Below are 12,609 nucleotides of genomic sequence, written 5' to 3'. Positions count from 1 at the left end.
TATATATATATATAAATGTGATTAAAGATAGATCTTTAGCAGGCAGAGAGGCTCAAATTAAGACCAACATCTGTTCAAGTCACAGTATAAAAAAAATTTAAAAAAAACAAGATGTCACCAAATACTGTCAGAAAAGAGGGAAATATTGGTAGTAGTCATCGTTAAATGTCATAATTGAGTCAGCATTACATTAACAAAATCTTTTTCCTATTTCAGTATTTTCTGACAGACCCAGACTGTCACCGGCATGAAGATAATTTGCCATGGAAGCGAAGCACAGCGACTGTGGCCGAAACGAAACGTTGGAACACAGCGACAGCATGGGAGCAGTAAGCGATGGGATGCATTCAACGGTCAAACGGTAAGCAGTGGTTTTGAAAAAAAAACGCACCTTAGCCGTGGTGTTTGTGAAGCGTGATGCAGCGACAGGGTTGATATAAAAAAGCTGTTTGGTTTGAGGGGGGTGGGACTCCACCTTAGAGAAACAACAACAGCAACACAAACAAGAGTTTGGATTCAAGATGGACGTTAAAGGGAAGAATGTGACCTCTTCTGACTGAGGTGTGACTGTATGTCTTTAATATTGAATTTTTTACCTGAAAATGTGTTATATTGTCAATTTCTATATTGTGTTGCATCTCTTTTAAACAGCTTAATCTGACTTCTATCCAGTTAAAAACGGTATTGGATATGAAAACAGCTGTGGTTCTGCAGATGTGTCTTAGCCAGGTGTTTGTTAGACAGGTGGCCATCAGACAGGTATGTCAGACAGGAAAGTGTTAAAAGTCAGAGATGGGCTCACCCTGACGAAGCTGGCAGGAAACCAGCCCTCCTCTTCGTCGATTTGACCCCACCACCAGTCCTTATTCGAGGCGTCCAACACCTTGATGACATCGCCAGCCTTGAAAGCCAGCTCCCGGTCAGCCATGGTCACATGGTCCCATACTGCCTCGGCATTCACTACAGAGCCCCCGCTGATCAACTACAGAGAGATAGATGGAGTAGACGCAGGATAAGCTACAGGAGGACAACAGTTACATAACATCAGAAACATTCTGGATTAACATCAAACGGTCACATCCTGGCTTCCACTCCACAGTCACCTCTCTGGAAACAAAACTGACAGGGGTGTTGAGATATAATGCTGTATCTCGTTTGGATTTGTATTAACTGCTTTGGTTCGGTTTTGAAACGGAGCAGACGAGGTTGATAGGATAAACAAAATACCCAAATTTTCAGCTTTTTTTTTTTAACTGAGACAAGTTGATAGACCTATTAGTATTAACAGCAAAAAATTTAGGTTGAAAGGATTGCTTAATCAAAAAAGATGTCTCTTATGCTTACCAAAGCTACATTTATTTAATCATTAATACAGTATACATTAATACTTAATGAAATATTAAGAACTATTTTGTATAATTTAAAAGAACTGTTTTCTATTTTAATGTACTTTAAAATGTAATTTATTCCTGTGATGGCAAAGCAGCATTTTCAGCAGAGCTACTCAGTGTCACATGACCCTTCAGAAATCATTCTAACATGCTTTGGTGCTCAATAACCATTTATTATATTATTATAAATAATTTATAAATAAAATATCTGAACTATATCAAACTCGTATTTAAACTATCCTATTATTGAATTATTATTATAAAACTTTTTTTTTTTAAAAGCTAGTTATAACCACTGTTTCTAACTGCTGTCAGGCGGTGAAGCCACCGGAAGTGTAAGAGTGGCTATCTTACTCCCTACCAACAGAGTGCATCACTGACCTTGACCTAAAATCATCCGATTTGAAGCGTATCAGTCACACAGGATTAGTTTTAAAGATATGTGTATGTAAATTAATTTTGACTTCAGATGTTATCTGCAATGTTCATGGTCTTTTCGGACAGGATAAGTGATGGGCTATATTCAAACCGTTTAGGTGGGTGTGTCTGCTGCACACTACCGACACAGGTCACTGATCTAACATAAAATATATTTCTTTATATACGTAATTATGAAGGAAATATTAAACATGAATAAATATCTGGTATTAGTATCAGAAATTGATTCGAATATACAATAAATAATACAATACAACCCTCTGTTCCTATATTGCTCCATGTTGTTTTGAAATTCAAATCTTGGAAATAAAAGCTTCATGTTCTTTAAGTGTATACCGTATGTAGTCAGCGTTATTTCTCTGAATAAGTTATATGTATATTTTTAATGTCCTGATTGAGCAACATCTATGTATTTCAGACTTGCGCAAATTCTATTGCTTTTTACTATCATAACCGTTTCCATAGGAGTAAAATGTTATGTATATATGTTGAATTAATGATTAATTTACCTGCTTCAAAATGAATGTTGTTGAAGAAATCATTATTGAAACATCTGTAGTTAGCCTACTGTATAATAAATACACTAAATACAACAAAATTACATAAACAGTGAATAACAAAATTGAGAGGCAAATTGAGAGGTATGCGTATACAAAGCATAAATCTTTATTCAGATTTCAGAATGAGCACTTTGTCATTTGTAATGCATATGTTGAGCATCTGATGTTCATCATGTTCATCTCTGATATTCACTACTGTAATGTATTAGAATGTAACTTTTTAATATGCAAGAGAAATTCCAGACATTAAACAAATAACCATTTACATGCTTAGGGCGTTTGCGTTGTAAAATTGAACAGTGACACTTAAGATATAAAAATGTTGACTTGTTTGGTGATGTTTTCTCATTAAAATTGTGTGATTTCCTATTAATTCAATAGAAATGTATGGGAATATTAGGGAATACCAATATGGCGGCACGGTGGCTTCACTTTTATAGATCATTTTAATAGATCAGTGGTTATAACAGACTGCTAGTTATTGACTACAATTCCATTCAAACAGCACACCTCAACCAAATTGGCCAAAACATTCCATTGTGACTGTTAATTTAATGAAATATACAGAATGTGGCTGTCACCAAAGTCTCTTTTGAACCGGTTCCCAATCAGATCTGAAATTAACTGGATCTCACGGTTCCTTTGTGTTCATATAGGAAGGAAGTGGCAATGTACAAGGTCACAGAGCTATAGAGACGCTGTGCTTGAGTAACCATGGCTTCCATGCTCGAGTAAAGACGAGATGCGTTATAGTATTGCTTCCTGCTGACTTTCACATATACAAGCCCATGACAGTGACTTGAGATGATGGCTGGGTAATTCTCTACACAGAAACACTCATACATAATCAGTTCCAAGATTTCACCCCCACAACTCCAGGCTCTTTTCCTCTCTCTCTCTCTCTCTCTCTCTGTTTCAGAGGTAGCCAAGCTGTAAAAAATTCTCTTTTGCGCATTTAAAGAGATTTTTTTTAAATGTTGTCAGCAGAAACAGTAAAATCTGTTTGATTTGTATAAAGCAACTGCATTTGATACACATCACGGCAGTTGTTATCTCAGTGTCACAACAGTTCTCCGCTGATCTGATATCTAAACTCCATTACTGCTGTTCAAGTGTACAGGGCACTGAATTACTCAACACAAACACACACGTGTGTGTGTGTGTGGGTGTGTGTGTGCGTGCGATTACATACAGATATACACAGCCTTTAAGGGTTTGAATTATCGCTCCACCATCAATATTCCTTTTATCTACTGTACAGAATCTTCTTCAGAGGTGATATGTATCTGTGTGTGTAAACACATTATTTGGGTCTTGTACATGTTTCTAAGTGGATATGGTGACTGCATCTGTATTACTTGCTCGACAGCTTTGTGTACAGGCCTTAAATGTTGATTCGTTCATTAGTAGTGGCGATCCTTCACTCTTTGCTGTGAGTTACATTGTTACATCAGTAGGTGGCAACAAGTGAGCATATGAATCATTCAATTATTCATTTAACCTATTTATTCAAACACTGATTCATGCAGGAAGGAAACAAATGGCTGTTTATGTACACTGAATGATTCACTCAATTCATTCAGCAACGAAACGGCATTACTGTGTTTCTTAGTGATGCTTTGCTCTTGTTAATTCTGCTGTCGTTTTTGAAACTATTTTAATTAGCAAAGCAAAAACTGACAAAATTACTGGCGACAGTGTCTAAAATGCAGGTTATTCGAAAAATAACTTCTTGCTCACTCACTTTTACAGTATAAAAGCAGTATCACATTTGCTATTGTGCTGTTTTTGTAAATATCAAGAAGGCTGTGATTGCCTGAGACACTTTGCTTATGTGATATTGCTTCATTAATATATTTATAATATGTTTTATTAATAATTATAGACTCTAAAAATGCTGGGTTAAAAACAACCATTTATGGGTTATTTGGCAACCTAGCACTGGGTAATTATTGGACAGAACACATGCTGAGTTATTTATATATTAACCTATTTGCTGGGTCGTTTTTTGACATAGTGCTGGGTCAGTCAACCTATTGAAGGTTTTTCATTTTAAATAATAAAAATGCATTCTAAAATCTGTTTTATACAGGACAAGAACAGCTCACATGCAATATATATATATATTTTATTCAATGTCAAGTCAGTCTTTTACAATCATAAAATCTTCAAAAACATTCAGTAAAGGTTTTCGAACATGACAGGAGCAGTGGGAAGAAAACTGCTATCAGTAGGCTGTTCAAGTTCATTAAATAACTTATAATCATGACTTATCTTATAGTCAGTCGTGTTTGAAAAGTTACATCAAAAACAGCTTTACCTCGTGCCATCTTGTCTGTCAGACACTTAAGTTTAAACCTGTCAAATGCATAGCGCGACCACAGCTGTAACAACATTGGCGCACTAGATCAATAGTGTTCCCATTGTAATCTGTGGAGCGCATGGAAACTTTGTTATAAATAACAGTGAAGTCATGTCGTGTTTGTGCCCTGGTCGCGCATTCGTTTAGCGGGAGGTGAAACTTCCATGGTGGCGCCGGTGCCTCGTACGCTTTGAGTGCAGATCCGGTGATGAATGCTGCTTTTGTGGAAGGCTAGTCTTCCAAGCAGATGTTAGCTGCGACTTACATTTAAACAAAAAAGGAAAAATGTGAGATTACAGATGTTTTCCTATTTATACAGTAATAATTTGATAGGAATACAATGTCATACAAACTACCCAGTACCTGGGTAAAAAAAAAATTAAATAACCCAATAATTGACCCAACAGGCTGAACCCAGCATTTGGGTTAAAAAAAAAAACCCAGCATTTTTTTTAGAGTGTACTGCTTATTATAATTTCACAGTTCGGTTTGTTGTTTGTACCATGATTTGTCCATGAAGTTCATTTAAAACTCTTGAATGAATTTTGTATGTTTTAATAAAATACTATTTACCAACTGTCATACAGTAAAGTCATAAACATATTTCCTTCATTTTCTCCAAATGTTTTTACTATCATCTCACTCATCAGTTCTCGGCTCATTAGGAAAAAGACAGTTCAACGTTTAATGAGTCAGTGAATCATTCAGAGATCGTTTCAACCAATTCATCACTAATATAAGGAAACAAATGATAAGTTTGATTTATTACGTTAAAAACTAAATATTGAGTTAAGGAGAAGATACGACTAAGAAGTTAAGAATTGTCTCTCAATGCAGTCTCAATAATGTTGCAACGTGCTTTTTTTCTCTCTCTCTCTAAAGGGAACAGTAGGCAGTAGGATTATGCAAATCAGTCAGAAAAACTGCAGTGGAAAAGCTGTGTTCCTGTCCCAGCTAGCATCAGATCACACTAGAACAGAAAAAGAGAACAGCTGATGAGGATCATGTACAACCCTAAACATCCCAATTCATCCACAGCTTATTCTCATGTGAGATATAATTATGTGGCACTGCATGTATCAGAGCTGTAGGCTATCAACCACACACTGAAATATTACACCGCGCACACACACTAAAATGATGTAACAGCCCCTGAGATTATCAGATTGCATGGTGTTGAATTTAGCGGGATGAAATCGTGTTTATAAGAGCAAAATCGAGGCAATCTGTTCATAAACAGTGAGAATACAGCAGTACAGTAAAACTAGCATTAGAGGGCCATGACTTTGTGTGTGTGTTATATCTTGTCTCTTCATTCCTCCTTGCCTTTATTCCTGCATGAATGAACTGTACTCAGGAACATTCTTCCTGTTTCTCTCTCAATGTCTTGCTCAGTTGCTCTTTCTCTGTGTGAATGCCTTGGTGCACACATCTACAAAACTGCTGTCCTTTAGTCAACAGCCTCACACACATTTAATTGATTATGGATAACAGGTTAATTGAATGGGCATCCGTTAAACATTTGACCCAAATCACAGAGCTTTCTCTTAAACTGACAACTGACAAGAGATGATCTTAACTTGCTGTTTTAGACCATTCTGGCTTCTCTGGCTTCTGGCTTTAGATAAATGTAACATGCCTCATAGCCAGGGTTCAAAAGTGAATAGAAAATACCTTTTCAATTACAATTTCTGAATCTGAATTGAGGTAGAATGTGGAATCAGAACTGCAATTCAAATGTGAATGTAAGGAAGTAGAATTACAATAAATTTTAGGTACACTGTAACTTTTGCTGCTATTGCCATTAATAAAAAAAACTGAATGTGCCTAGCGGAAGAACATTGTAGCTGGAGATACTTTCTCTGTTTATGGATATGAGTCATAAAGGTACTGAGTTACTCCACAGTGGTTGTCTTCCTGACCAGTCTAAAATAGTCTGAATAAACACTTATTATAGGCTAACCATAGTGATTAAGGATAAGACAATTGGATATATGTCTTATCTTAAATAAGGATATATACAATTGGAAAATGGATATACGTATGTACTTGCTCATTATATAAAGTTTGAACATTTTGAACAATACAATTGTTACATATTGTAACTTCATATTACTGTAATTTTTAACTAAAAACACCAAATTTGAATGTAGCTTTGTTTACAATTTTGAAAAAAGTTTTAAAACTTTGAAGTCTGAAGGTTTAAGCCATATGGACAGAACGATAGAACGATTGAGCAATAGATAGATAGATAGATAGATAGATAGATAGATAGATAGATAGATAGATGCAGACAGACAGACTGATAGACAGTCTGTGATAGACAGACTGATAGACAGTCTGTGATAGACAGACTTCTATTCATCACCACATTCAGTTATGAATTACATGAATTAGGTAAATTATTCAGCATGCATTTTTAATTCAAAACCGCAACATTTTACAAAAAAAGTTTACATCACTGCATATTACTATTGTTGTTTAACACTGCTATCCTAAAACAGTATAGTACAAATAAAATATTTAATGTTTAGCTGCTAACATCTTACCTCACAATGGTTCACCATCTAGATATATCGAAGTTTCAAACCAGTTTTGTTACAGTTTTCATTTTCAGTTATTCACAAGGAAATTACCCCTCACTAGCACAGATGTCAACACCCTCTGCTCCAAGAAAGCTGTGGTTCCTTGGACAAATGGCATAGCAGAGGCTAAAAACAATCAACAGGGTGTCTACCTCAACATCTGGTCCAAATGACCCATTAGGCCCTCTAACAACATTCCATGTCCGATAATCTAATATCTCCACCCCTCCACCAGAACAGCTGCTGTAGGTCAGCACTTCAGTTCTCACTGACTGCCATCACTCCATCCTGATGCCGCGTACCTGAGTTCCCTTCAACAAAACAAGGAGCTTTGGGTGTCTAAACAGAAAATAAAGTGTTTCATTCATTCAGTATCATTATTACTGCACTACAGTACAGACAGAACAGTCCTATAATTCAGAGGACTATAGCACGGCAAACCCTCTCCATTGAGAGGGGAAAAAAGGAAAACAGAACATCTAAGAGACCAGAGGATGCTGCCTCACCATAGACACACACGCACACACACCTGACTGGGGAGGATGATTATGTAATCGGAGTACAGTGGGCTAGGAGTCTAGGAGAGAGAACTGGAGAGAGAGGGGAAAAGAGCAGAAGAGAGAGAGACTGCATTAAAATAAGACTGCTACGCTATGGATTAAGCTCTCATAACTGCATACACACACAAATAAACTCATATAGCCATTAATTCTCATCATATCTTGCTGGGAGAGATAATAAACGAAACTAAATGTGCAGACAGCGAAGTAACATTATAAACAAATGTTTTAAGGACCTACTTGAGTCTGAGCTGCTTAGCCATATGATGCTGCTTAAGCCTGTTATTCCCTCCACGTTGATATGAATCATCCTGATCAAACATTTTGCACTTTTCTTGAAGTCTAAATTTAGATTATAAATGCTTTAAACTCATGCAGCATTGCCTGCCCACACGGTTCCTAAAACAAGCGGAGAAAATGCACAAAAGCCTTTCAGCCATTAAAGATGCAAAAGATACGCATGTTTGTTACAGGCATGTGTGTGTGTGTGTGTTTGTGTGTGTGGGTGGTTGGGTGGATTCCCAGCCTACGCTCCCAGTGCAGATGTTTCTAAATCTGGCCATTCTCTTGATTTTCCCGCTCTTTCCCGCACTAACGCAGTCATATTTTTGGATGCACATGCCGCTCCATGTGAATGTCGCACACCAGCTCAGTGGAACAATCCTGAAACCTCAAGCCGCTGATTTGAAAGGCCAGAATGCACCCCTAAAACGTGCACCATGAGGTCAGAAGCGCCATACTATCTAGAAAACCTCTATACATCAGTTGTTCTGCAATCACCTTTTACGTAAGTGTTTCCAAGCTGAATCTAGCGCATTTTAAGATGGCTACAGAGGACAGGATTAAAGGCTGCTGGTGTCTCGAGAGTAGGATGTAAAGTGAATCCGTAAGCTTCTGTTTTAACGAATACGCCAACATATGCACTCATGCAAGATTTTCGCACTAAAAGAAGGCCGAGAATCTGTCATTTGCAACATTCAAGTCCCAAGTTACTCTCTTGCACTGGCAGTACATTTCCCAGACTTCCCTTCACTGTTAACAGGTTATTCAGACCTGTTGGGAGAGAAGGACTGCATGCTAATGCAAAAGGGAAATATCCTGCCATAGCCTAGCAATACAGAATGACAGTCAGCATTCAACATCCCACACCGGTGCTAACTGATGTCTCAATGCATAATTGCAATGTGTGCGTACAACCGCTTTACATGTGACAATATGCTAAAATTTCCCATCTGGTGTTTCTAATATTATATGACAGAACATAAACACATTGCTGAATATGTTTGGTGTGTCAGTGGCTTCGTATCACATGGCAGTTACAGCTATATGTAATGTTTACTTTGCTTTAGAGGAAAAGCGGCAGCTAATAAAGCATTTATAGTCTGTTTTAAAATTAAAACAAGTCATTAAACTCTCAGAAAAAAGGTACAAAAGCTATCAAAAGGTACACCTATCGACAGTATTATAAAAGGTATGCCTTTGTAAATTATTCACCCTTTAAAGATGCTTATTAGTACCTTATAGGTACACATCAGTACCTAAAGTGTAAATACCTGAATGGTACATATACCTTTAGAAGAGGTACCGCACCACTCACAGCCTTTGTAAAAAAATGTTTGGGGGGGGGGGGCAGCACGCCGTCAGTGAAGTTTTCGGGAGCAATATTGTTTTTCCGTAGAGACAGTGAGTCAATGGTTTCAGCAGTTCAGTGGGATGCATCCGAACCATTATGCTCCAATGCACAACAAAACCCCAGTCTGCAAATATGTGCTTGCAGCGTGAACACACAAAGCACTAAGGCTGACGGTTTGAGCAACATGAGTTCAAGGGAATAATTCCGCTGATTCACGTTTTAGCTGATAGCAGTGATTCCATAATCATCTTTAATGAGAATGGCCAAATGCCTCTGTCCTCTAGAAGGGGTCAGGTTAAGGATAAGCATGTTGGAACACCATCAGTTTAACCAATTAGAAATGGTGAAATCCCTATCATACATGACCATCGCTGATCTGAGGTGAAAACACAGAGTCTGTAAGTCTCTGTAAAGAAATAGTAAAAAATGCACAGAAAATGTCAAACCTATATTGAGGTTTGAAGGTCTTGCACATCTGATTTATAATTTGAATAGTGTTAAATGACAGAACTGGTATCACCTGAATCGTCTGGGTCTCTTGTTTCATTTAACATCAACACAAAAGTTTCATCTACATTTAAAAACAAAGAAGAATCACGTCTGACCAGAAAAGGGGGGATGTAGCACTTTTCAATGTCTACTAGACCAACAAAGATTGCACAAAAGTGTACAAGCCACATTTGTGACACCTGAACACAAACAGTGTCAGTTACGAACTGTTAGCCTGCGTTTCATGTTGTTGACATATTTGTATTGGCATATGACATTTTGGTTTGCTGTTCATAACTTACAAGTTTTTGTTTACCATTTGGAATTAAAATGCAAGTCATAATTATTTTAAACAACTATATTTGATTACCACAAAAAAAAAAAATCTAGGCACAAAATCTAAAATATCCATGATAGTGTGCTTTACACAGTTTAGGGACAAACTGTACCGCAAAAACACTGAGCTGCGGGCTTTAAAATGAAATTCATTACAACACTCCCCTACTACAGTCTAGCATCGACCTGCACAAGAAACGTGTGAAATCTGATTAAAACAAACCATGCAATGGAATCTCACAGGTTTAATGGCAACCTCTCTTGTGTTTATAACCTGAACCTTGGATGAATGGGGTGTGCAAAAAGGCATGGCCTAAATATACATGACCATTCAGGTGCAACTGCCTGGATACACTGATCGCACAATACAGCCAAAGACCTACAAATTCTCTTCCAGCTCCATCACTAGTTAATAAATGTAGTGTGCTTATAGGTCAAAATATTATAATTGGCTTCTCTATAACAGACCTAAACCTAGACCTATTTAATATTAGAGAAACCAAAGATGGTGTAGGATGGTGCATACTGTAGGAAATTAAAGATGTGAGAGGCACCTGTGATCATCAGAGCGTTGTGATCGGCTCGCGGACACACCTCAGTATCCCCCCCTAAGGAAACAAAATACGCGAGCATCCTTTCACGTGCTCGGTCGCCACTCGCGCATTTTGTCCGCGAGAAGCTTCTGCGCGAGCTTCACAGTACTTACATGCCGAAAGGACCGTCGGCCTCCGTCGCAACTCTTCACGCTTTTAAGGGTTGTATCCTCTCAAACGCTTGACAGAGGCCAGAGCAGCGTCATCGCCGGCCTAGCTTGCATCTCTCGTCCTTAGAAATCCGCGTTCGCGTTTGACACCGATAAACTGCGCACAAACGATCATGTCTGTCAAAGTAAATGCGTGCGCGCGCCCGGACACTTGACTACGGAATGCCGGTCGCTTATAATCAATAAACGCGGACTCGCGTCAGAAACAACCACGACGAAGCGACAGAAGCAGAAAACAACGGATTCTGCGCACGCACCTACGTCGCGCTTCAATTAAAGGTGAACAGCTTCTAAAGGGCGCCGTGACACATTTAGGAAAGCGCTAAATATACCAACGTCACTGACATGCCCGAGGCAGCGCTGAGGTGCCGGGTATCCCCCTCTGTCGCGCGCTTGCTCCATCTCTCCCGTTTCCATAGCACTGGAACGATGCGAGTCTCTCCGCGCGGGCGGACGGATAGCGGCGCGAGGGGGAGCGTCCATTAACTCGCAGCCTCCCAGGTGAATAACACGAAGAATGCTTCACGTTGTCGAGATGTCACATCGCGCTTTCGTGACCTCTATTCAGCTCGTTTATATCCACCCCCTCCTCTCCCCCAACCTCCTTTTTTCGTATCCGTTAACAGAGACCGTCGGTAAGCCAAAGAATGGCGCTCACGGGAGCATCACAGTCAGCCTCACCTTCATCATCCTCAGGGTCAGTCCTGGTCCTGGATCCGTGTCCTTTCCGCAGGTTCGAGCCCCCGACGCCAGCTGCAACCCTGTATCCGCGCCCCCGTGAGCAACGCGCGGTTTATGGAAGAGAAACGCACGTCCGGTTCGACACCGTTCTGTTCTCACGGCGAGGTGGGAGTCTCTCTCTCTCTCTCTCTCTCTCTCTCTCTCTCTGCTTCACTCTCTACACATTCCTCTCACTCGCCTGCTTCCTCGGACACGTCTCTCTCTCTCTCTCTCTCTCTCTCTCTCTCTCTCTCTCTCTCTCTCTGAATAGAGCTGAAGTATGGGCGGCGCTTGTGCACACATACATACATACACACACACACACACACACACTGAGGAGCCAACCATCAGTCAAAAGAAGGGGTGCTTCACTCTGCTATTGAGGAGGCTACAAACATTACATAATCAAAATAAATAAAAAATAATGCTGAACTATTGGCTCTTGGGAACTCGCATCATCATCGAGAAAATGTCCAGTAAGCAAAAACAAAGAAAAAATTGCATGCTGTTTTACATCATTCAGAGGCACGCATGCAGCACGCAGAATATCTATATATCTTTTTAACACAACCTGGCTAATTATACATGCAATGTGTCCAGGGCCATGCGTAAGATAGAGAGAGCAATAAAAAGGTCCCAATATAATCGTCCCACTCCTATCACAAAACATCACATGCAAAACAATCCCGAGTATTGTAAAAAGTAATAGCTCTCTCAACTGAAATTTGATTACTTACTTTCAGCTTAATTTTTGCTGCTAGTCATAATCAAG

General features: G+C 39.0%; 1 protein-coding gene across 4 annotated transcripts in view; it reads right to left on the bottom strand.

The window, feature by feature from the left end:
• LOC107557118 (rho guanine nucleotide exchange factor 9-like) overlaps positions 1-11,964 on the bottom strand; it is a 27,585-nt gene extending 15,621 nt beyond the window's left edge. Inside the window, exons 1-3 of one of the 4 annotated variants that reach the window (XM_016240448.1) lie at positions 11,799-11,964; positions 803-982; positions 392-475 (exon numbers count right to left, since the gene is read on the bottom strand). In XM_016240448.1, coding sequence (XP_016095934.1) covers positions 392-475; positions 803-982; positions 11,799-11,807 — 273 coding nt within the window. In that variant the 5' untranslated portion in view covers positions 11,808-11,964. Of the gene's footprint in view, positions 1-391; positions 476-802; positions 983-11,060; positions 11,272-11,462; positions 11,714-11,798 lie in introns of those variants that run through there. The other 3 variants (XM_016240446.1, XM_016240449.1, XM_016240447.1) reach the window with 3 other exon arrangements.
• Positions 11,965-12,609: the final 645 nt, after the last annotated feature.

Source organism: Sinocyclocheilus grahami, unplaced genomic scaffold, assembly GCF_001515645.1.
Source record: "Sinocyclocheilus grahami isolate Dianchi unplaced genomic scaffold, SAMN03320097.WGS_v1.1 scaffold589.1, whole genome shotgun sequence".
In the NCBI taxonomy this organism is placed as follows: domain Eukaryota; kingdom Metazoa; phylum Chordata; class Actinopteri; order Cypriniformes; family Cyprinidae; genus Sinocyclocheilus; species Sinocyclocheilus grahami.
The sequence above is the reverse complement of the archived record's forward strand: the minus strand, read 5'-3'. Positions and strand labels throughout refer to the sequence as shown.